At 41.5% G+C, this 25,461-nt stretch overlaps 1 protein-coding gene across 1 annotated transcript in view; it reads left to right on the top strand.

Moving 5' to 3' along the window:
* Window positions 1-25,461, top strand: part of iars1 (isoleucyl-tRNA synthetase 1) — a 168,415-nt gene that overhangs the window by 24,863 nt on the left and 118,091 nt on the right. The window contains exons 6-10 of the mRNA XM_033037262.1: window positions 663-780; window positions 3,407-3,554; window positions 13,488-13,575; window positions 19,788-19,848; window positions 22,086-22,181. Coding sequence (XP_032893153.1) covers window positions 663-780; window positions 3,407-3,554; window positions 13,488-13,575; window positions 19,788-19,848; window positions 22,086-22,181 — 511 coding nt within the window. The remainder of the gene's footprint in view (window positions 1-662; window positions 781-3,406; window positions 3,555-13,487; window positions 13,576-19,787; window positions 19,849-22,085; window positions 22,182-25,461) is intronic.

Genomic DNA, 25,461 nt, shown 5'->3' with positions numbered 1-25,461 from the left:
CCAGGGAATTATGTACTTTTATCCATAGGTTGTTCTACAATACTCTTCAGGTCTCTGACATTAAATATGTACGTTCTATCCTGGATCAACCTCCCAAAATGTTCTTTTCTGAGGGTGTTTCCATCTGCCGTTCCTTTCCCAGCTTTCCTATTTAATCGGCATCCTGTTGTACCTACAGACAACCTTTATCATTGTCCATAGCACCAATTCACAAACTAATCATGCTACCTTACATTCCCATCCAAATAGTTAATATGTATGACAAACAACATGGAACTCAGCATTGATCCCTGTAGCACACCACTGGTCACATGCCAAGAATCTGAAAAATAGTCCACCACTACTACTAGCCTCTGATTCCTTTCACAAAGCTAATATTGGAGAGCTAACTTTAGATCTCATGTGAACTAACCTTCCAGACCAGCCTAGTATGTGGGCTTTACTATACTGAATAGTGGAGTGCATCAACACAAAGTTGCTGCTTGGTTGAGTTGAAACAAGGAAAAGATAAATCAGCAGACAAATTTCCCCATCTGTCATTGAGAGAGCTATGAACTTAATGTAAAAAATTGTGACAGAATAAACGATAATATGGACAATAATCTGACTTTGAAATGCAAATGTTGCTATAATGTACATATTTACATCTGTTTTCCTTTCAGGTGGGTGTTTAAGCAACTATACGATAAAGGACTTGTCTACAGAGGTGTAAAAGTTATGCCGTTTTCCACCGCATGCAACACTCCTCTTTCCAACTTTGAAGCACATCAAAATTATAAGGTGACAAACAAACTTTTAATTACAATATTTGTACTAGTGTGGTTCTAGTTATGGCACTAGGATAGTCTACTTCAAACTCCTCAGAATTTTGCATTCCAAGACTAGGTGTTTTGTGATTTTAATTGATTATAATTCTGGAAGAAATATAACTCAATAGGAAATGGCTCTTATTGCAAAGGAGAAAAGGTCTGTTTTCATGCTGTTTGACTATGACTAACTATCGGGTGAAAAGCTTGGTGATTTGCAATTAATCTCTAAAAGCATTGATTTCTGCCCTATATGAAGAATGATGCATTGTAATGTTTTTCCCCTCAATAATAAATGAAAATTACAAGCCTTATTTGGCTCAAATGCTTTCGTTAATTTATCAGTGGTAAAAACAATTTTCAAAGGTAAGTTTATTGTCACTATTTTCTATGTGTCTGGGGAGAAGGCAGGCACGGGTTATTGATTGGGGACGATCAGCCATGATCACAATGAATGGCGGTGCTGGCTCAAAGGGCCGAATGGCCTCCTCCTGCACCTATTTTCTATGTTTCTATGTACCAATTAAGGTACAGTGAAACTCAAATTTTGTTGGTATATCTATCTTCTCAGCCCTAGTTGTGAAACTGATTTGATCAAATTTACGAGGAAATTTGCTGCAATGATAATAAACATGATGTAAAGTTGCTTGCTGGTAATGCCTTTCCATCTTTGCGTTATCATCATTGGGTGAATGGGTACCTTTCATAAATTTCCCCCCAAGAGAAAGATTTATTTGAAGAAAGTTATCCTTTTTGACCTCCTGATGGGATATAATACTTTTGTTCAGAGGCGACGCAGTTGCCTTCATGTGTTGAGTTTAGTAGGGTTAGATCAGAAAATAGTGAAGTCATTGCGAAGCTGCAAGCTGAGGTGCCCTGGCTTTTAAAGATTAAATTGCTTTTGTAGTGTGAAATGCGGCAGATCTAGATGTGAAAAATCTTATTAGTTTTTATTCTGAAGATGAGGGATTGACATTTTTGAGAACCAGTTAATATTTCTTAAGGGTGAATGAATCATTTGTTTAAGATGCAAGTTTTGTAAGCAGTCATGAAACTGAAACTGAGGTTTTAATTTCCTTTCTATTTATTCAGTCTCTGTGCCACATTTCCACATTATGGATTTTATTTCTGAGTTTTGTATTCTGGTTTATTATCAAATGACATTGTAAATGCCACGATTGTATCTGCCTCCACCACTATTCGCAATGCATTCCAGGCACCCACTACTCTCTGTAAAACAAAATTTGTCCTGCACATTTTCTTAAAATGTTCCCTTCTGATGTTAAAGCTATTCCCTCTAGTCTCTGACATTTCTACTCTGGCAAAACGGTTCTGACTGCCGATCCTTTCTATGCCTCATAATTTTATATATTCCTATCAGGTTTCCATTCATCTGCTAAGGCTCCAGGGAAAACAACCCAAATTTATCCAATCTCACTTAATAGGCAATACCCTGTAATCCAGACAAGCATTCTGGTTTGGCTCTTTCCAGATCCTGATCTGACCATGATCAATATTATGGTGGTTAGGTTAGTAAGACAGTAATCCAGACAACTGGGATATGGTATTTCAATTCACTCAGTAGTCTGGAAACTGTTAAGATTATTACAAACATTTCAGACGGGAGGAAATCTGCTGTCCTATCCTGATTCTGGTAATTCTGGTAAACCTCTTCTGCACCCTCTCCAAAGCCTCCACGCTCTTCCTGTAATGAGGTGACCAGAAATGCACACAATGCTCCAAATATGGCCTAATCAAAGTCCTGTAAAGCTCTCAGCACAGTAGCAGAGCTGCTGCCTCACATCATCCAAATATCTGGGTTCGAACCTGTCCTCGGTGCTGTCTGCATGGAGTTTGCATATGCTCCCTGTGACCACATGGGTTTCCTCTCACAACCCAGACTTGCAGGTTTGTAGGTTATTTGGCCTCTATAAAATAGCCCGCCAGCGGCTGAGACACTTTGGTCTCGAACCGTCGTTCGCCAAGCTCGAACACTCGTGTGGACCTGGCGTGATCTGAGCCGACCAATCAAAGCCGACCTGAGTGAACAGCTGAGGGTATGTGCAGCGGACGACGGAGCTCGTCTTCACTTCACAGTCAACACGTTAACACACACACCTTGCCCTTTTGTACTCATTGTTAAGCTGTATTGTTTATATATTAAACTGAGTGTTGATACAACACGTGAACCTCTTCACCGCAGTGTTTAGAGTGTGGATGCAAAAGTGGGTTAACATAGAACTAGTGTGAATGGGTGATCAATGATTGGTGTGGACTCGGTGGACCGAAGGGCCTATTTCCAAGTTGAATCTCAAAACTAAATTACACATTGCTTCCTGACTCTTATACTCAGTGTCCAAACGGAAGCAACCATACCATTTGCTTTCTTTATTACTCTTGTCCTGAAACATCTTGAAATCAATAGTCATTTGGAGCATTGTTCATTTTTTAATAATGATTCAAAAGGCATGGTAATTGTTAAAAATATAGTTTGGGATATGATCTCTTCCTATATGTCAATCGAAATGTGCAAATAATTTGCACTTTAATGTTAATTCTTCGACTGTGGAAAGATGTATAATTTGATTTAATGCTTGTAGGATGTTCAAGATCCTTCTGTGATTGTGACTTTTCCACTGGAGGAGGATGAAAATATTTCATTGGTAGCTTGGACAACAACACCATGGACCTTGCCCAGCAACCTTGCCGTTTGCGTCAGCCCTGAATATCAATATGTGAAAATCAAAGGTACTTGTTCTGAACTTATGTGCATACGTTTCTAAAGCTTGGAAGATAAAAACAACTTTGCATTCCACTGTATAATCCAGTTAATGTTAACAAATCTTTTGTGATGTTGTTTACTAATGAGACAATAGCTGGTTATTAAGAGGAAGTGTGGACATGTGTACTGGAAAGGTGCCCAAGGCATTTGTAAGAGTAGATAAAGTTAATATTCCGGTTCCAGAAATGTAAGTCGTTTCCTCCTGAGCTCCAGATGCCATCCATCATTTCCACGAATTAATCAAATAGTTTGTTCTGAGTCCATGGTCACAAGTGTGGTTCTCATTAAGATTGCCTTGTGTTCTGTGCTAATTGGCAATCTTTGACATGGTTAATCTTTGGATTGACATTTCTTCATCAAATCTAAGAAAAATTAACAGTGACACAAATTTTAAGGTGAATAAAATGGAAGTCTGTCATTGAGTGGAGAGCGGGAGAAGTTAAATATAGATGGGCAATGTAGCCAAGCGGGAAGGCATTACCAAATAATGACAAACGGGTTTAGTTTAGTTGAGAGACATAGCATGGAAACAGACCCTTTGGGCCACCGATTCCACACCAATCAATAATCACCAGTTCACACTAGTTCTATGTTATCCCACTTCCCTACACGTCGGGGGTAGAGAAGGCAAATCAATATATAAAATTAGAAAATATGCCTTTTCTGTTAAATAAATTGTCTCAGAAAAATGGTAATCATGGTTTCATTATGTACACTGGGAATATTTTACACAAAAAGATTATTCCACTTACATTTTTTGAATTGGCTCTTTCCAGATCCTGATCTGACCATGATCAATATTATGGTGGTTAGGTTAGTAAGACAGTAATCCAGACAACTGGGATATGGTAGAAACATAGAAACATAGAAATTAGGTGCAGGAGTAGGCCATTCGGCCCTTCGAGCTCTTCAATATGATCATGGCTGATCATCCAACTCAGTATCCCGTACCTGCCTTCTCTCCATACCCTCTGATCCCCTTAGCCACAAGGGCCACATCTAACTCCCTCTTAAATATAGCCAATGAACTGGCCTCGACTACCCTCTGTGGCAGAGAGTTCCAGAGATTCACCACTCTCTGTGTGAAAAAAGTTCTTCTCATCTCGGTTTTAAAGGATTTCCCCCTTATCCTTAAGCTGTGACCCCTTGTCCTGGACTTCCCCAACATCGGGAGCAATCTTCCTGCATCTAGCCTGTCCAACCCCTTAAGAATTTTATAAGTTTCTATAAGATCCCCTCTCAATCTCCTAAATTCTAGAGAGTATAAACCAAGTCTATCCAGTCTTTCTTCATAAGACTGTCCTGACATCCCAGGAATCAGCCTGGTGAACCTTCTCTGCACTCCCTCTAGGGCAATAATGTCCTTCCTCAGATTTGGAGACCAAAACTGTACGCAATACTCCAGGTGTGGTCTCACCAAGACCCTGTACAACTGCAGTAGAACCTCCCTGCTCCTATACTCAAATCCTTTTGCTATGAAAGCTAACATACCATTCGCTTTCTTCACTGCCTGCTGCGGTATTTCAATTCACTCAGTAGTCTGGAAACTGTTAAGATTATTACAAACATTTCAGACGGGAGGAAATCTGCTGTCCTATCCTGATCTGGCTGAAATGTGGCTTCAGACCCACAAAATACAGATGACACTTGAATGGCTTCAGAAGTCATTCACTTCATGGATAATGAGGGATAGACAATAAATGCTGCCTTTTACATTGATGCTTAAATCGCAATCAGGGAGTAATTTAAAAAAAATCAACCTTAATTGAGGCAGAGGACGTAGAATTATTATTTTACCCAACTGATAATATGATCGCATGTGGTCACATGACTTTGGGTTCAGTTTGGGTAATGAGGTTGTAGTTCTGCCATCTTCTGTAAATTAGTAGACTTCGTTTGCTGGAGATAAATAGAATTCCCACTTTGGTGAACCTTTTCATCTGAAAGTGATAGCTCTCACACTTGCTTTCAAGTATGGTTTGCTTTCAAGTAGATTTTGGTTTCAAGTAGTTTTTCAGAGGCAGTGCATTGTCAAATTAAAAGAAGCTAGATTGATGTTCTGTTCCTATTCTGTGGTGCTACGGAGTGGTACAGTGTATGCTTGTCACTGTAATGCCTTGCCACAGTTGAAATGTGCATTTAATTAGCGGAGATCATATTGTGGCAATATATAAGTTTACTGTTGGAGCCTATCTGAACACTACATATGAAAAATGTATATATTATTTTCATCTTGTTGTTAATGTGATTGACAAGAGTGGGATCAATTACTAACCTCCTACTCTCTGCAAAACATGGCACCCCAAGTGCCTCCCCACAGGGTTCTCTGATCTCTTAGCTGCTGAAAACAGTCCAGGAAGACTCAGTTAAAAATTGTTTGCACTGAGTCAGTTGCTTTTGAGTAAATTTGACAAGAGTCACTCAAACAAAAAGAAAATCTGCAGTTGCTGGGAGCATGAAATAGTAAATAAGGTAGCATCTTTGAAAAGAGAAACAGAGTTATCATTTCAGGTTCTAACAAAGGGTCTTGGAGTTGAAATATTAATTCCCTTTCTTTTTTTGCTGATGCTGTCAGAGAATTATACAGCATGGAAACAGGCCCATTTACACTAATCCCATTTGCTCATGTTTGACCTGTATTCGTCTAAATCTTTCCTATCCATGTACCTGTTCAAATGTATTTTACCGGTGTTACCGACATTTTCTGTTTTCATTTTTTAAAAACAGTCGTTAGGGTGTACTGGTATATGTGTCAGCACTTTTGGGATTGGGTTTGCCTGCAATGCATCTATAATTCAAAAGCCTCCAAATCCTTTGTGTTAAGACTCACATATTAATAATGGACACTTGAGCAATGTATAGAGGCTAGCAGATGCTGATGAATATGCACTTAAGCAAGAAGTTAATGCTTTCAGGGGAGAAAATAAATGAAATTGATCAGAAGAAAATGCCCTTGTTCGCTGCACAGTCCCTTTATTTTGGAAGTCTATGCAGCCTCTGATTTTGTTTTGTCCTTCGCTGTCCTTCAACACCTATGTTGCCATGGTAACAAAGTCCGACAAGTAGCCTGTATTGCAGGTACTTTTTTTTTCAGACGTTGAATCGTATGACACATACGTTAGTAACTTATCAGCTTAGCTATGCCTATATTTAATTGTAGAATTATTTCTGTGACTTATGTTTTGCTCACCAACCAGTAACAATTTTTGATGTCTTTGACCCAGATAGAACAGTGTTGTTCCCCATCCTCTTCACTCAACAACAAAAGTACGCTTTATAAGGAAGTGTAAGGTACTTCATGGGAGGTTTTTATGAAAGAAATGTAATTGAATCACAAAAGAAGACAGAAGATGGTTAAAGAGTTAGATTTTTAAGAAAAGGGTGGAACAGAGACAGTGTCATAGAGAGATAAAGCATTGAAATAGGCCTTTGGCCGATCAAGTCACAGCCTACCATTAACAACCATTTGCATCAATTCTATAGCAATCCTATTATTTATATCCTGCATTCTAATCAATTTCACACACACACACACACACAAATTAAACCAGAATCAATTTGCAGGGGGCAATTAACCTATCAACCTACACATATTTGTTATGTGGGAGGAAACCAGAGCACGGAGGGAACCCGTGGTCAGTATTTAGGTAGCTCTACTGACTGCATTATTGCCTGGTTCAGTGAGTTATTTCAGAGGCTGTGGAAAGCTGAAGACACCTGCAAAGATGAAATCGGGATGGACAGGGTTGGAATTTAGGTTCTGTGGATGTTTTGATGATTAGAGGAGATGCAGGGACTATTATGGATGAGACCATTGCTAGGCAGGGAACCCATAATGATCAGTGAGTGCAGTGAATGGAGTAGTAAGTGTTGGGATAATGCTTTTCATGGATCAAGGATGCAACATTAGAGACCCACCAGGACAGCTGTGGAATATTCGATGCATGTTAACAGCAAAAAACAGTATTTGTATGTTTTTAATGTTGGAAAATACTGAAGAAGCTTCAAAGGATCCTTATCAAATGAAATTTGTCAGCCTATCATGAGGAGCTATTGGGCCACACATCCAGAAGCCTGGCTGAAGAGAGAGGTTTTAAGAAGCATCAGTCAATATGGAGGTCAGCGAGCACATGTTAATGTGTGGATTGGCATTTAGTAAGAGTTAAGACACAAAAGGTATGGGTAGGTTTGTAGGGTTGAAAGCGGCCAGCAATGCATTGGAATTAATAAGTCTGTGTGTAACATAGATATAATTGAGGATTTTAGTCGCAGATGAGCTGAAGTAATTAATAATATCAAGGTTGAACTTTTCCCACATAGAAAAAGCCCCTTTCAGACCACTTTGTCTATGCCAACTATGATGCCTATTTATACCAATCCCATTTTCCTCCAATCGGCCTATTCCCACTAGATTTTTGTTTCTGTCCAAGCCATTGCCCGAGTACTTTTTAAATGTTGTAGTTGTATCTGCACCCACCACCTCCTCTGGTAGCTGGTTCCAGATATTCACCCTCTGTGTGAAAAGCCGACCCCTCAAATCTCCTGTAAATTTCTACCCTCTCACCCTTGATCGATGCCCTCAAGTTCGAGATTCCCCTTCCCTGGGAAATAGATTCTCACTATCTATGCCCCTTACAATTTTTTAAACCTCTAGAAAGTTTCAACCTCTTGCGATCCAGTGTGAATAAAACCATCCTGTCCAATGTGTCCTCTCTCAAGTTGTAAGCTTGTCTTTTTCGACTTCAGACATTTGCTTGGAAAAGGTATAGTGTTGTTGGCTCAGAAAAATATTTGTTTCAGCATTCCAAATTGTGATTATGGTCATTTGCAATATTTCACTTGGCAAGTTTCTGCTTGTTGAATCCTGTAAGTCAGTGAAGCTCACTAATACTTCTGAAATGGTAGAGGGGCCAAGAGAAGTAGTGGTGAGGCAGAATTGGTACAGTTGGTGAGCGTGTGGAAACTGCCAGCTTGTTGTGGGCTAGGACAGTGGAAGGACAGTGTATAAATTAGATATAGGAGGGTGCTACGGATAGATCCTTGAGATTAGCAGGGGTAGCCATGCAAAAATGGGAGATTTTGTAATTAATGCATGTCTGGCTGTGAATGACTAGCGAAGGTAGATGCTAATGGCAAGCCGTATGAAGTTGGATGAATAGAATGATTTATCTGTGTCAAAGGTTGCTGACAATTCAGTTGCACAGAATGTCTATATTTTTCTTTCGAATAATTCTGAGCTAAGAAGTAGCAGGCATGGTTCATAGATCCATGGGGAACAAGGATATGGCGGACCAATTGAATAACTACTTTGGTTCCGTCTTCACTAAGGAAGACATAAATAATCTGCCGGAAATAGCAGGGGACCGCGGGTACCACACCAGAAATAGTGGATGCATTAGTAATAATCTTTCAAAACTCTTTAGATTCTGGAGTAGTTCCTGAGGATTGGCGGGTAGCAAACGTAACTCCACTTTTTAAGAAGGGAGGGAGAGAGAAAACGGGGAATTACAGACCAGTTAGTCTAACATCGGTAGTGGGGAAACTGCTAGAGTCCGTTATTAAAGATGGGATAGCAGCACATTTGGAAAGTGGTGAAATCATTGGACAAAGTCAGCATGGATTTACAAAACGTAAATCATGTCTGACGAATCTTATAGAATTTTTCGAGGATGTAACTAGTAGCGTGGATAGGGGAGAACCAGTGGATGTGGTGTATCTGGACTTCCAGAAGGCTTTCGACAAGGTCCCACATAAGAGATTAGTATACAAACTTAAAGCACACGGCATTGGGGGTTCAGTATTGATGTGGATAGAGAACTGGCTGGCAAACAGGAAGCAAAGAGTAGGAGTAAACGGGTCCTTTTCACAATGGCAGGCAGTGACTAATGGGGTACCGCAAGGCTCAGTGCTGGGACCCCAGCTATTTACAATATATATTAATGATCTGGATGAGGGAATTGAAGGCAATATCTCCAAGTTTGCGGATGACACTAAGCTGGGGGGCAGTGTTAGCTGTGAGGAGGATGCTAGGAGACTGCAAGGTGACTTGGATAGGCTGGGTGAGTGGGCAAATGTTTGGCAGATGCAGTATAATGTGGATAAATGTGAGGTTATCCATTTTGGTGGCAAAAACAGGAAAGCAGACTATTATCTAAATGGTGGCCGACTAGGAAAAGGGGAGATGCAGCGAGACCTGGGTGTCATGGTACACCAGTCATTGAAAGTAGGCATGCAGGTGCAGCAGGCAGTGAAGAAAGCGAATGGTATGTTAGCTTTCATAGCAAAAGGATTTGAGTATAGGAGCAGGGAGGTTCTACTGCAGTTGTACAGGGTCTTGGTGAGACCACACCTGGAGTATTGCGTACAGTTTTGGTCTCCAAATCTGAGGAAGGACATTATTGCCATAGAGGGAGTGCAGAGAAGGTTCACCAGACTGATTACTGGGATGTCAGGACTGTCTTATGAAGAAAGACTGGATAGACTTGGTTTATACTATCAATAGGCCTGACTTTGGGGTGAACATGGGGTGGGGATTGGACATTGTGCCTTCCTCCACAGTGCTATCCACTGTGGGGGGATGATTTTTTTTTTTGTCTAACTGTAGTCTTGTAGGTCTGTGTCCAAGATGGCTGCCGTGAAGGGAGAGTGGACGCTGGCGCGAATTGGTTGCCGCTGCTCTCTCTTCACACTGTGTTTTTGATTTTCTGTTTTTGGATTGAATTCTGTTTTTAATTTGTGTCTCTGTGATGTCTTTATTATTTGTTATATTCCGATTATATGTTATTCCGATTAAATGTCTATTATTGTTATGTCTGTATTCTTTCTTTATGTGCTGCACGGAGAGGACGCTGGCGCTGTTTGTTCGCCGCTTCTCCGTTTGCTATTGTCTGTTACTATTGTAAAGCGACTTTGAGTCTTAGAAAAGCGCTATAAAAATAAAATTTATTATTATTATTATTATACTCTCTAGAATTTAGGAGATTGAGAGGGGATCTTATAGAAACTTATAAAATTCTTAAGGGGTTGGACAGGCTAGATGCAGGAAGATTGCTCCCGATGTTGGGGAAGTCCAGGACAAGGGGTCACAGCTTAAGGATAAGGGGGAAATCCTTTAAAACCGAGATGAGAAGAACTTTTTTCACACAGAGAGTGGTGAATCTCTGGAACTCACTGCCACAGAGGGTAGTCGAGGCCAGTTCACTGGCTATATTTAAGAGGGAGTTAGATGTGGCCCTTGTGGCTAAGGGGATCAGAGGGTATGGAGAGAAGGCAGGTACGGGATACTGAGTTGGATGATCAGCCATGATCATATTGAATGGCGGTGCAGGCTCGAAGGGCCGAATGGCCTACTCCTGCACCTAATTTCTATGTTTCTATCCTTCGATTCAATTTGTTTAGTCGATATTCAAGAGTGATTTAGTTATTTTGGCTTTGGTGCAAGGGTAGAAGCATGACTGAAATATCAAGTTCTTACAAAGGAATGAATAAGGTTTCAGAAGTGTGTGAGCTAATGATGTGGTGGGATGATGATGGTGATGATAATTTATTGTCACTTGTACCTAGCTAGATGCAGCACAATTCTTTGTTTTTGCATACAAAGCACACAAAAGAGTCGCCACAAAGGCACCGACAAAGTTACAAAAAGTACTCATCCCTTCTTCGCCCCCCCCCCCCCCCCCCCCCCACTGGGTCCCGCTTAGTTCTCAGCGCCTCCCCCCCCGCCCCACGCAGGGACCCTTTTGTTCTCAGCAGTGTGGCTCATGCACCTCGGCCCAACCTCGGCCCGTCTCGACATTGAGGCTCCGACCCAAGCTTGAGGGTCCGAACCAAATTATCCTCGGCCCGACCCGAGCTTGACCGCGGGCGAGTCAGCCCTACGTGCTGGGAATAGCATCATATCAGAGATGACAGTGGGTGATGTTGTTGGTGGACTAGATATTTCACCTGCTACATGGCCCATTTACCCCTCTCATAACTATTCCTGATTGCAGTGCTAAATGGATTTGGCCATGTGTTGTGAGATGTGGTACTATGAGCACAGGTACCTGGGTATAATGTCAAAAGTCTCCCAGCATTCAAGCACTCTACAGTAAAAAAAAGAGTTCTGATTTATGAAATAGTAAAAGAAGGGATATAAATTGCTTGAAGGTTAGTGTTTTCCCACTAATTATTACAACATTAGGGTAGACAAAAATGCTGGAGAAACTCCGGGTGAGGCAGAATCTATGGAGCGAAGGAAATAGGCAACGTTTCGATTCGAGACCCTTCTTCAGACTGATGTGAGGGTGGGGGGCAGGAAGAAGAAAGGAAGAGGCGGAGACAGTGTACAGAGGGAGAGCTGAGAAGGGGAGGAGAAAGCAGGGACTACCTGAAATTAGAGAAGTCAATGTTCATACCGCTGGGGTTCAAAAATAACTCATTCAGTTATTGTGCAGTAGCTGATAGCTGGCTAGGCGGTGGATAAAAATGTGTTGAAATCTCCACAGTCATGATGTACCCAACTGGAATACTGTAATATAGATCTTGTTAGTTTTCAACTAATTATATTGCTCATTTGATCTTATGGAGGTGAACTTCATGCCTCCAGAAGCTGATTTTTAATGATGTCCCAAGAACTGCAGTTGGAGTTGGTTTTGAATGAAAGCTTTTTATCTCTTTTGTAGTCCTATGGCTAACCATGGTAAGCAAAAATAAAGATCACAACATTCTCAGATTCCAGGTTTCCATTTGTGTGTTTCATATCAGCCAGTGTAAAGCAACACACTTTTGAGTAGTTAAGAATAATTTCATGTGGTATCCTTGCTGTGCTAAACTGGTTACCTTTGCTGTGTTTTTCAACTAAATTTGATGATGATAAAGTAACCGAGCAAATGTCTATAAAATCATATTTTAATTGGGATTTTTCAGAAGTTGTGCACAAAACATTTATTATTTTGAGATATGATGTTAATCCAGAAATGTGACATGATCCGAAAGATCATCCATGGTCTTGAATCAGAGCAAGTTCAAGCGACCAAATAACCTTGCGTTTATATTTATTTTTGTCAGCACAACACAGAATAGTGGAACTGTAGTCAGTTAAGAACAATATTTTGCATGGTGTAAATTGAAAGAAAATTTGGCTTAAAATACGCTCTTTATCTGTAATTTATTAAAATTTATGAACTTTGTACTCGCAAGAAAATGCATAAAATGCTATCGGAGTGAGTAAGGGGTCATGTATTCTGAGCTAAGTGATTTGCCCACTGACTCCCCAAAATGTTTTCCCATAAACAAGGATTGCAATGGAATACTTATCATTTGATTTGAAAGAATAAATGCAGAATCCAGCACAAAGCAACCTATTCAATTGTCATCCCAATTACCACCCTGAGAATCCACTTCCCTCAGTCGCTTGAGGCACTGTGATAGCTGTAAAGTGCACTTCTGCAACTTGTCAATGTTTCTTTAACAGTACCCCCCCCCCCCCCCCCCTAATCTGCAACTTGTACCACTTAGATAAATAGTGACAAGCGATGATGATCTCCAAATTTTCTTGCTGGCTTTTCACATGGAAATTGATCATATTTCACTGCATCTCAGTCTAAATTCTGGAATTCCTTGCTTAAGAGCACAGTAGGAATAACTTCATCACAGAGACATCTATCATGAAAGATGTGTGGTTTGGGTATTAAAAGGTAGGCAAACTAGTGATTTTAACATCCCAGCAAAAAACAAAAGGTAGTATCTTAGCAAGAGTGACAAATAGTTTTCTGATTTGAGACTGTTGCATAAAAACATATTCTGCCTTCTGATTGATGCTGAGATCCTGTCTTTAAAATTAAATAAGCAAGGTAGCAATTTATTTCTTATAGGGTTGTCAAACTCAACTGATGCCATGTCATTTTTTTTTACAACAGAGCTCTCTTCTGGAAACATCTACATAATAATGGAAGCCAGACTGGTAGCACTCTTTAAATCTGACACTGAATATAACATCCTCGAAAGGTTAGTGCAGGATCTCATGCTTATCATGTGATGGTGTATTGACTGTTGGAAACACTTGTTCTATTCCTTAAAACACGTTCAGAAATTGAATGATTCACTGCTGTATTTTTTTTGTAAAATAGCAAATTGAATATTACAAAAGTAACTATTTACCAGTCAGTTGTTCATGACAATGCAGATGGACTTCAATATTTGTTTCCTACTCTTGTCTACAAAAACAAAATGCTGCAAACACTCAGCAAGTCAGGCAGCATCTGTGGAAATTGAAATGACATCATGTTTTTGCCAAGGACCCTTCTCAGAAAGGTTCTTTTTCCCTTCTCTTTCACTCGCCGTAAAGTTTATTCTGCTTCTGGCAATAATGTACTGAAGGGTCAAGGGTGTTTAACTGTCTAATGCACCAGAGCCAGAACAATGAAATACCTGGTTCAGGTATTCAAGGAAGAGGAGTTCAGTTTCAATCTGAGCATGTTTGATTGCAGAGAGACGGGAGAGCAAGTTCAAGTTCAAGTGAGTTTATTGTCATGTGTCCCTGTATAGGACAATGCAATTCTTGCTTTGCTTAAGCACACAGAAAAATAGTAAGGCATTTACTACAGTACAGATAAACGTGTCCATATACCATGATATAAATATATACACACATGAATAAATAAACTGCAAATAAAGTGCAAATAACAGAAAGTGGTTGTTAATAATCAGAGTTTTGTCTGAGCCAGGTTTAATAGCCTGATGGCTGAGGGGAAGTAGCTATTCCTGAACCTGGTTGTTGCAGTCTTCAGGCTCCTGTACCTTCTACCTGAAGGTAGCAGGGAGATGAGTGTGTGGCCAGGGTGGTGTGGGTCTTTGATGATACTGCCAGCCTTTGTGAGGCAGCGACTGCGATAAATCCCCTCGATGGAAGGAAGGTCAGAGCCGATGATGGACTGGGCAGTGTTTACTACTTTTTGTAGTCTTTTCCTCTCCAGGGCGCTCAAATTGCCGAACCAAGCCACGATGCAACCGGTCAGCATGCTCTCGACTGTGCACCTGTAGAAGTTAGAGAGAGTCTTCCTTGACAATCCGACTCTCCGTAATCTTCTCAGGAAGTAGAGGCGCTGATGTGCTTTTTGATGATTGCATTAGTGTTCTCGGACCAGGAAAGATCTTCAGAGATGTGCACGCCCAGGAATTTGAAGCTCTTGACCCTTTCAACCATCGACCTGTTGATATAAATGGGGCTGTGGGTCCCCCTCCTACTCCTTCCAAAGTCCACAATCAGTTCCTTGGTTTTGCTGGTGTTGAGGGCCAGGTTATTGCGCTGGCACCATATGGACAGTTGCTCGATCTCTCTTCTATATTCTGACTCATCCCCATCAGTGATACGCCCCACGATGGTGGTGTCATCAGCGAACTTGATGATGGAGTTCGCACTGTGGTTCGCTACGCACTGTGGTTCGCTGGGTATAGAGTGAGTACAGCAGGGGGCTGAGCACGCAGCCTTGAGGTGCTCCCGTGCTGATTGTTATCGAGGCTGACACATTTCCACCAATACGAACAGACTATGGTCTGTGGACGAGGAAGTCGAGGATCCAGTTGCAGAGGGATGCGCAGAGACACAGTTCTGCGAGTTTGGTAACCAGTTTGGAGGGGATGATTGTGTTAAATGCCGAGCTGTAATCAATGAATAACAGCCTGACATATGAGTTTTTGTTGTCCAAGTGGTCCAGTGCGGAGTGGAGGGCCAGCATGCAAAGATATTGAATCTGCATAACTATATATATCACACACACAGCTTACTCGATGAGCTTCACGTAAACAAGGAATTTTATTGCACACTGGTGTATATGACAATAAACTAAATCTGACGTGAACTCGTTAAAACTAAAATGATAAAAGCAGGTTTATGCCATACAAAGGTTTGCTTCATAACCAGTGTATTGTAAAGTTAAAATGGGAAGCAGTGGGTTTTTTTAAAGGACAATTTTATTTTGAAACCTAAAATCTTTTATCAATGTAAACATTGAATTAATTAGGGAAAAGTTAGTGTCCTTCTCCAACATGCAAATAACAGTGGAGGAGAGATCATTTGTCAATAATTGATATGAAAACGCTATAGCAAAAATCTGGAAAGAAAATTACCTATAGTTAGGTCGAATAATTTGGAAAAGTTAATATCACTGTTCTTGGATTGAAGACGATTGTGAGATGTTGCTTAGAGAGGGTTTCAAATTGATTGAAGGTTTGATAGTGAAAAATTATTCCCACTTATGAGCTGAGCAGGAACTAGAGTTCATAGATTTAACTTTATAGGTATACTATTTAAAGGAAAGATTAGGAATATTTTAAGGGTGGGGTTAATATTAACCTGTTTGCATTAGTAATTTAAAAATGGATTTGTACAGTTAAGCACATGCTCTTTGAAAGCGGCAATAGAGTTTTGTGCTGGTCAACGGCTGATATGTTGTGTTCTATGTTTTTTACTTTCATTTTTCTAGGTCACTTCCTCATTTCTTCCCTCTGCCAGTTTTCCCTTTGCTTTTATATCTATTTAATAGTTTTCTTACCTGCTATCAATGTTTAAAGCAAAGAGCGGCACAGTGATGCCGTTGATAGAGCTGCTGCCGCACAGCGCCAGAGAGCACATGATCATGACTTTGGGTGCAGACATGAGCTACGATCAGGATTGTTTGGAGTTTGTATGTTGTCCCTGTGGTTGTGGGTTTCCTCCAACATCCCAAATATGTAGTTTAATTAGCTTCTGTAAAATTGTCTCGAGCGTGTGGAAAGTTGATGAGAAGGTGGGATAATTGAGAAGTAGTGTGAACGGGCGATCAATGGCGTGGACTTGTTCGGCTGAAGTGCCTGTTTCCGTGCTGTATTTTTATACTAAAATGAAACTATCACAGTCATAATCACAATAATACTTTATTAGCCAAGTATGTTTTGCAACATACGAGGAATTTAATTTGCCAAGTCAGTCATACAAATAAAAAGCAAGGGAACAAACAAAATACATTTTAACATAAACATCCACCACAGTGACTGCTCCACATTCCTCACTGTGATGGAAGGCGAAAAAAAGTTCAAATCTCTTCCCTTCTTTGCTCTCGGGGGCCTCGAGCCCTCCGTTGACGGGACGATCTTGACTCCTGTAGCCGGCAGTGTTTGGGCCCTCCGCATCTGGGGGATGTCAGCTCCCCTGCGCCAGCGATCAGACCCCGGGTCGGGGTTGGTCGAGCCTCTGCGTCATTGGACTATGTTATTTACTATCCAATTCCCAATCTATTGCATTCAATCTGTCGCAACCACACTCAAAAGTTGAGGTCAGCTCTAGGTTCCAAGACCCTTGGGTTTTGTCAAAAATTGATGTCTCCCAACTAAGAAGTCATGGCACAGGGGTGTCATTGTGAAACCGGATGTTATTTCTGAGGAGTTTAACCACCTCATGCACAATTGTACCGTATTTTTATCAGATTTTTAAAAGAACTCGAAGGAGATTTATTGGTCCATTGACAAAATCCATTGGTCGCTTTCACTTATTTACGTCCTTGTAACCTATTCTTTCCCACATGCCGTTCATTTCTCTTTTTATTTATTTTGCCAAGTACCTGCAGAAAAGGGTACTTTACAGTTACTAGTCAACCTTGTAGCATATCTTTATATGATGGGAGGAAACTGGAGTACCAAACAAAACCCATGTGTCATAGAGAGAATGTGCAAATTCTATCAAGACATCAGCTATGATCTTGAATGAACCAGATTATTGAAGCTATGCAACTGCTGTAAATCTGTCCAGACAGTTATAAATAAATATGATCAAGTATGAATAGGATTATGATGTGTTGGCGTAAATATTGATCCGGGTAAAGTAAAACAACATCAGTACGTTGATAGCCGTAAAAGGTTCAATGAACAAATCTAGATTTTCAACAGTCTATAACTCTCAGGCAAATTAGATCACTGTCTGCTATTTCCTGAGTTCATTCCACCTAGGGTGGCACAGTGGCGCAATTGTAGAGTTGCTGTCGTACAGCACCGGAGACCCGGGTTCGATCCTGACTACAGGTGATTGTCAGTACGGAGTTTGTACGATCTTCCCGTGACCTGCGTGGATTTCTCCAGGATTTCCGGTTTCCTCTTAAGAATTTCAATTCTTATTGTCCCTTCTTGATTCATTCAATGCAAGGGGTTGAGACAATAATAATACTGAAACATAATTTGTATAATTTATTCACATATTTGAATAATTCCTCTAATTCCTCCTCACTGGGTCATCAACAGTGCTCTGATGGCTTTAAAAATAGTCAGTTGAAATGGATAGATGCTGTGAAGATTTAAACTTCTGCTATTGTGACTTGCACTAAATATATATTTAATAATGAACAGTCTGGAAAGCAATTAAAATTATTACTGACTATAAATGGCCTGATGCATTTTGCAAAAAAGAAATTAATTTGCATTGTCAGATTTGGATTGCTTAAAGAACCCAGAGAATTGTGTTGAAATGTTTGCATGCTTTCTTCAAATAACTAACATTTCCATATGTATGATCCATCTAAATCAGTAATGCATAATTTTACATCATCAGTGTGATTTGTTTTTTTGACAATTAGATTGCCATTGCATTAATGTTAATACTATAGTGTGGAAGTTATTTAGATGCACATTGCTATAAATCATTGATGCAAAGTGGTAAGAGAGCTCAGGAGTCAGGAGATTGCTTGACTTCAAAGCACACTGAAGCCATCCAAGTGAATATTTTAATGCTTATGATTTACAAAACAAAAATGTTTCATCTAACTTTCTGAAGCTTTGACCAAAAAGCCAAATTTAATGTACTGTACTATACTTATTCTTCAGGGTTATGGTAGCTCTTTTTTGGGAGTAAAAGTGGTTCTGAGTAAAAATTGAAGAGGTGCAATATTTCATGGATAGTTCATTTTGAATGTAGAATTTTAAAATAGAACCAGGACCGAGAGCACGAAGCACATCAGGCAATATCTGAAGATAAATTAATTACGTTTTCAGGTTCGTGATCTTTCATCACAACTGGAAAAAGCTAGATTCCAAAAGAAGGCTAAATTGTAGAGAAACTGTGGAGAGGTGTAGAGAACAAAAGGGAATGTTAGTTGAGGGGAAAGAGATGACTGACAAGTGGTGGGGAAGCTTTGTGAAAGAGGTTTGAAATAATAATTAAATCGTTTGAATTAATGTCTATATTTTAATTGTAGCTAAATGAAATATCAAATTTGCATAAAGAGAAGAAAAATGAATTTGAGAAATGTGAGATACAATGCTGGAATGGCTGATTATTTTAAATCATTGAATTCATTTATAAGTTCAAAATATTATTTTTGGAGGATGAAGTATTCTTCAATTTGCATTGAGCTTTGTTTGAACAGGGAGGGAAGCTAAAGATCAGAAGGTAAGAGTGGAGAATTGGTGTCAGAGAGAAAGGAAGGGTTTGGAGTCATTCTTGCAGGCTAAATGAGATATTCTTTAAATCAGTCACTCAATCTGTGCTGTGTTTTCTGCAATGCAGAGAATTGTAAGCTGTATACTGAATTGAAAGAAGCATGTGTAAATTGCTGCTAGACCTGGAAGATTTTTGGGAGGTCCTGGATGGTGGGAATGGATGATGTCTCTGGTGGGATGAGATCAATAATATGCTGCTTTAGTACTTCACATGAAGATGCAACCAAGTATAGTTTGCTTGTGATGTTTCAGAATGATATCAAAGATCCTATGATTAAACGATGTTGCCATCCTTACCACAATGAATACCACAAAAACAGGAGCTAATAGATTGATTGGGCATTCATCGCCTTCCTATTTGAAAGTCACACGTTCACTTCCTGAAAGTCACAGGTTCACAACTATTCCTTATATGGCGGTCATTTCATTCAAATCATTTTGAATTTATAAACTGTGTTTGAAATATTTGATAGCATTAGAAATCAATGATTTTTTACAGTTTCACTGTTAGCGTTTGTATCCTTAATTTTAATACATGCTTTGTATCTCATTTTATTTCGTTTTCTCAATAAAGAATTTTCTGCAGGTAGAAATAAATGGACAGTTGGAGTGTGGCTAAATATATCGTAATTTAGCTAGAACTGATAATTGTGATTTATTCTATTGGCTAGTCTAGAAGAGTCAAATCACATTCTTGTATCGTCGGTTAAATAAAGTCAATTTAAAATGTTTTTTTTTCCTTTTCCCAAATAAAGATTCAAGGGCATTGCCCTGAAAGGCAAGAAGTACAAACCATTGTTTGATTATTTCTTAGAGGTAAGGACAGTGGTGCACCCATATGCAATTTATCACCATTGCTAATCATTGACAAAATACAAAATGTTACACCATGTTATTGATAAAATAATCAACTGCAAACTCAGCAGTCTAAAAGGAGGAGGAGGGGGGATAGAAACATAGAAACATAGAAATTAGGTGCAGGAGTAGGCCATTCGGCCCTTCGAGCCTGCACCGCCATTCAATATGATCATGGCTGATCATCCAACTCAGTATCCCGTACCTGCCTTCTCTCCATACCCTCTGATCCCCTTAGCCACAAGGGCCACATCTAACTGCCTCTTAAATATAGCCAATGAACTGGCCTCGACTACCCTCTGTGGCAGGGAGTTCCAGAGATTCACCACTCTCTGTGTGAAAAAAGTTCTTCTCATCTCGGTTTTAAAGGATTTCCCCCTTATCCTTAAGCTGTGACCCCTTGTCCTGGACTTCCCCAACATCGGGAGCAATCTTCCTGCATCTAGCCTGTCCAACCCCTTAAGAATTTTGTACGTTTCTATAAGATCCCCTCTCAATCTCCTAAATTCTAGAGAGTATAAACCAAGTCTATCCAGTCTTTCTTCATAAGACAGTCCTGACATCCCAGGAATCAGTCTGGTGAACCTTCTCTGCACTCCCTCTATGGCAATAATGTCCTTCCTCAGATTTGGAGACCAAAACTGTACGCAATACTCCAGGTGTGGTCTCACCAAGACCCTGTACAACTGCAGTAGAACCTCCCTGCTCCTATACTCAAATCCTTTTGCTATGAAAGCTAACATACCATTCGCTTTCTTCACTGCCTGCTGCACCTGCATGCCCACTTTCAATGACTGGTGTACCATGACACCCAGGTCTCGCTGCATCTCCCCTTTTCCTAGTCGGCCACCATTTAGATAATAGCCTGCTTTCCTGTTTTTGCCACCAAAATGGATAACCTCACATTTATCCACATTATACTGCATCTGCCAAACATTTGCCCACTCACCCAGCCTATCCAAGTCACCTTGCAGTCTCCTAGCATCCTCCTCACAGCTAACACTGCCCCCCAGCTTAGTGTCATCTGCAAACTTGGAGATATTGCCTTCAATTCCCTCATCCAGATCATTAATATGAGGATGAGGGGAGAGAGAGGAGGAGGAGGGGGTGGAGGAGAAGGGGAGGGGAGGGGAGGAGGGGGGGGGGGGGGGGGGGGGGGGAGAGGGACCCGACCCGAGGGACCCGACCATATAATTGCATTAATTAACTCAAAATGAAGAAAATGATTAAACTGCTAGATGCCTATAAGATGTTATCTATTGAGTGCAGGCACCTCCTGTTTTACACAGAAGTTACATGCTTGATAAACAGTGTGTACTTCAAAAACTCATAATGAAACATAGAAACATAGAAAATAGGTGCAGGAGTAGGCCATTCGGCCCTTCGAGCCTGCACCGCCATTCAATATGATCATGGCTGATCATCCAACTCAGTATCCTGTACCTGCCTTCTCTCCATACCCCCTGATCCCTTTAGCCACAAGGGCCACATCTAATTCCCTCTTAAATATAGCCAATTAACTGGCCTCAACTACATTCTGTGGCAGAGAATTCCAGAGATTCACCACTCTCTGTGTAAAAAATGTTTTTCTCATCTCAATAATTTCCCCTTTATCCTTAAACTGTGACCCCTTGTTACTGGACTTCCCCAACATCGGGAACAATCTTCCTGCATCTAGTCTGTCCAACCCCTTAAGAATTTTGTAAGTTTCTATAAGATCCCCCCTCAATCTTCTAAATTCTAGCGAGTACAAGCCGAGTCTATCCAGTCTTTCTTCATATGAAAGTCCTGACATCCCAGGAATCAGTCTGGTGAACCTTCTCTGTACTCCCCCTATGGCAAGAATGTCCATCCTCAGATTAGGAGACCAAAACTGTACGCAATACTCCAGGTGTGGTCTCACCAAGACCCTGTACAACTGCAGTAGAATCTTTTTATTTATTTATTAATATATATTTTTAAAATTAAAATTGACAGCAGATATATTCAACATAAAAATCTACAATGCGGATTAGAACAGGAAACATATACATTTCTTTAGTCAAAGGGTGCTGAATCTGTGGAATTCTTTACCACAGAAAGCTGTGGAGGCCAAGTCAGTGGATATTTTTAAGGCAGAGATAGATAGATTGAGAAAAGAACAGGACTAATCAGGGTTGGCAACAAATGACTATGTGCTGTATGTGTTTGTCTTGTAGTGCAAAGAAACTGGAGCTTTCTCAGTGCTTGTGGACAATTACGTTAAAGAGGAAGAGGGTACAGGTGTTGTACACCAGGCTCCATACTTCGGTGCTGTAAGTATTCTTATCAATTTTCATGGGAAAATTGGGTAACATTTCTAATGTGCAGTCGTACCTTTTGTAAATTCCATTTCTTCTCCATCAGTGTATATACCACATACCCATTGTCGCATATTTTCTGTGTCTCCAATTAGTTCTAGTTCCATTTAAGTGGCTCTGAATGATAAAACTGTTATAAGAAAAACTCTGGAGAAGGAAAAAGGAATAGACTTACTCTTTTGATTTGAATGATTGATGGGGACCATTGCATTGCCTGGAATTCTTCAGAATGTTATTATTAGCAGTAAACTGAAAATGTAACAATTGGGACCAGTGCAGCATTTGTAGGATTTGCATCCTGTAAGCTTTCCAATAAACATATTAATCTAGTCCATGTTTCTTTGTGTGTGAACTTTTCAGTGGAATTACTAAATCTTCGCATTGGTAACGATAAAGTATGTTTACCTCTGTATGAAGTTATTGTTTTCTGAAGAGACAAAGTGGATGATTGAAGTACCTTGAAGTGTATTTTTCAATTGTTTTCAGTTACGTAGATTCTGTTTCTCAAGTATGAAATGGAATGCCACTAAATTTAAAAAATCCACTCCATCTTGTGGCCCTGATAAATTTCACTCAGTTTTGTTATCCATTTCATGAAAACACCAGGGAATAGTTTTCAGTGGCAATATCATCAGCCTTAATAAAAAAATAAGTACCACACAGAATTTAACATCAGTGGGAAAACCACATCGTCATTGGTATCACATTAAAGTCCTGACTTGTTTGTGGCTATGTAATGGCTTAAAACATGGTTTCGAACAGGTAAAAGCAATGCACATGGCAGTTTGGTTAAGCTTCTGATCGTAGCCATTTGCAATGGATTATTCGTGCTAAATCTAACGTGATACCTTTGTTAGGCCTCCTTGGTAATTCTGCACGGATTCTTAACTGCCGTACCCGCAGGATGACCTGAGCTTGGGCCCTCCATTCTGCTGCCTCTCTTGATGGCAGTGGGCCACAGTTGGCATTCGTGACTTTAAGAACCAGTGACCCCACCACTTGACCACCACCATGTTGCCTTTCATAGTTCACTGCTTTTAAAAGGCATTTTCATTGTTTTTTTAAAGGTTTCATGTTTAGGGACATTCAAAAACGTTACCCGGACGTGGCGCCGACGGACGAGAAGCCGAAGAAAATAAGTCGAAGCCAAAGAACCGAATTGAAAAGAGGCCGAAACGCCAAAAAACCGAAAGAGTACGAAGACGAAATGCCTACTAACCGAAAGGATGGGATGCCTAAATTCGAACTAACCGAAAGAGCGGGATGCCTAATAGCCAACTAACCGAAAAGCTGCGTCGCCTAAAAGCAAACTCACCGAACGGCCGCTCTGTCGAAACGCCACCTACCCGAAAGGCGGCGTCGCCTACAAGCCAACGAACCGACTGCCGCTCAACAGAAAAGTCCAATAATGGACATGACGTTGCCGGGGGGGGGGCGGGACTTGTCAGCGATTGGTCCAGAACCCCGCGTCCATCACATCACTGTGGAGGGATGAACATTGTCCCACACCTTCGCTCCACCCGACCCGCAGCCCGCGGAGGGTGGCCGTGGGAGAGTGGGGGCTGTCCCGAGGGATGCGCACCTTCGGCCGCTTTCAACTTGGTGCTTGGGTTCAGATTCGCCTATGGCTTGTGTGGGAACATGAACCTCATGCTCCCGTCTCCCCATCTCTCTCCCCCTTCTCTCTCTCCCCCCTCTCTCTCCCCCTTCTCTGTCTCCTCTCTCTCCCCTCTTCTCTCTCTCCTCCTCTCTCTCCACTCATCTCTCTCCCCTCTTCTCTCTCCCCTCTTCTCTCTCCCCTCTTCTCTCTCTCCTCCTCTCTCTCCCCTTTTCTCTCTCTTCTCCTCTCCCTTCTCTCTCACCCCCTTCTCTCTCTCCCCCTCCTCTCTCTCCCCTCTCTCGCTCCCTTCTCTCTCCCCCTTCTCTCTTTCTCTCTCCCCTTCTCTTTATCTCCCCTTCTCTCTCTCCCCTTTCTCTCCTCCTTCTCTCTCTTTCCCCTACTCTTTCTCTCTCCCCTCTCTCTCCCTTCTCTCCCATCTCTCTCTCTCCCTCTCTATTTCTCTCCTCTTCTCTCTCTCCCCCTTCTCCCTTGTGCTTGTGTGCATTCTGCAAGCAACAAGACGGTAATAAATAAAACATGCTTCTTGTTGTCAGAGGGAGGGGGGGGGGGGGATGGAAGTGGAAGGAGATAAAATTGTCCGTTGTCATGCAGACTTGTCATCGACCCGCCAGGGAATGTGTGTGTGTGTCCCATGTTTTCAAAGAGATTTACTCTGCCCCGAGCCGTCTGTCCCCGTTGCTGGGGTGGGGGTGAAGGTCCGATGGCGGTGCATCGCAGTCAGTGACTCTGGGTGGGCGGACGCTTCCGCCGGTGGAGACGGAGGAGAGAGAGAAGCGGGAGAGAGAGAAGGGAGAGGGAGGAGAAGAGAGAGGGAGGAGAAGAGAGAGAGAGGGGGTGAGAGAGAAGGGGGAGAGAAAGAGAGGAGGGGAGGAGAGAGAGAGGAGGAGAGAGAAGGGGGAGAGAGAGAGAAGGGAGAGAGAGAGGAGGAGGAGAGAGATAAGGGGGAGAGAAAGATAGGAGAGGAGGAGAGAGAAGGGGGAGAGAAAGAGAAGGGGAGAGAGAGAAGGGAGAGAGAGGGGGAGAGAGAGGGGGAGAGAGAGGGGGAGAGAAGAGGAGAGAGAGAAGAGGAGAGAGAGAAGAGGGGAGAGAGAAGAGTGGAGAGAGAAGGGGGAGACGGGAGCGTGGCGGTCATTTTTCCACACAAGCCGTAGGTGACTGGACAATCTGAAACCAAGCACCAAGTTGAAAGCGGCCGAAGGTGCGCATCCCTCGGGACAACCCCCACTCTCCCACGGCCACCCTCTGCGGGCTGTGGGTCGGGTGGAGCGGAGGTGTGGGACAATGTTCATCTCTCCACAGTGATGTGATGGACGCGGGGGTCTGGACCAATCACTGACAAGTCCCGCCCCCCCCCCCCCCCCCCCCCCCCTGGCAACGTCATGTACATTGTTGGAATTTTCTGTTGAGCGGCAGTCGGTTCGTTGGCTTGTAGGCGATGCCGCCTTTCGGGTAGGTGGCGTTTCGACAGAGCGGCCATTCGGTCCTTTTGCATTTAGGCGACGCAGCTTTTCGGTTAGTTGGCTTTTAGGCGTACCGCCCTTTCGGTTAGTTTGCATTTAGGAGTTCTATCCTTTCAGTTAGTTGGCGTTTCGGCTTCGTACTCTTTCGTTTTTT

This window comes from Amblyraja radiata, chromosome 18, assembly GCF_010909765.2.
Source record: "Amblyraja radiata isolate CabotCenter1 chromosome 18, sAmbRad1.1.pri, whole genome shotgun sequence".
Lineage (NCBI taxonomy): Eukaryota > Metazoa > Chordata > Chondrichthyes > Rajiformes > Rajidae > Amblyraja > Amblyraja radiata.
The sequence above is the reverse complement of the archived record's forward strand: the minus strand, read 5'-3'. Positions and strand labels throughout refer to the sequence as shown.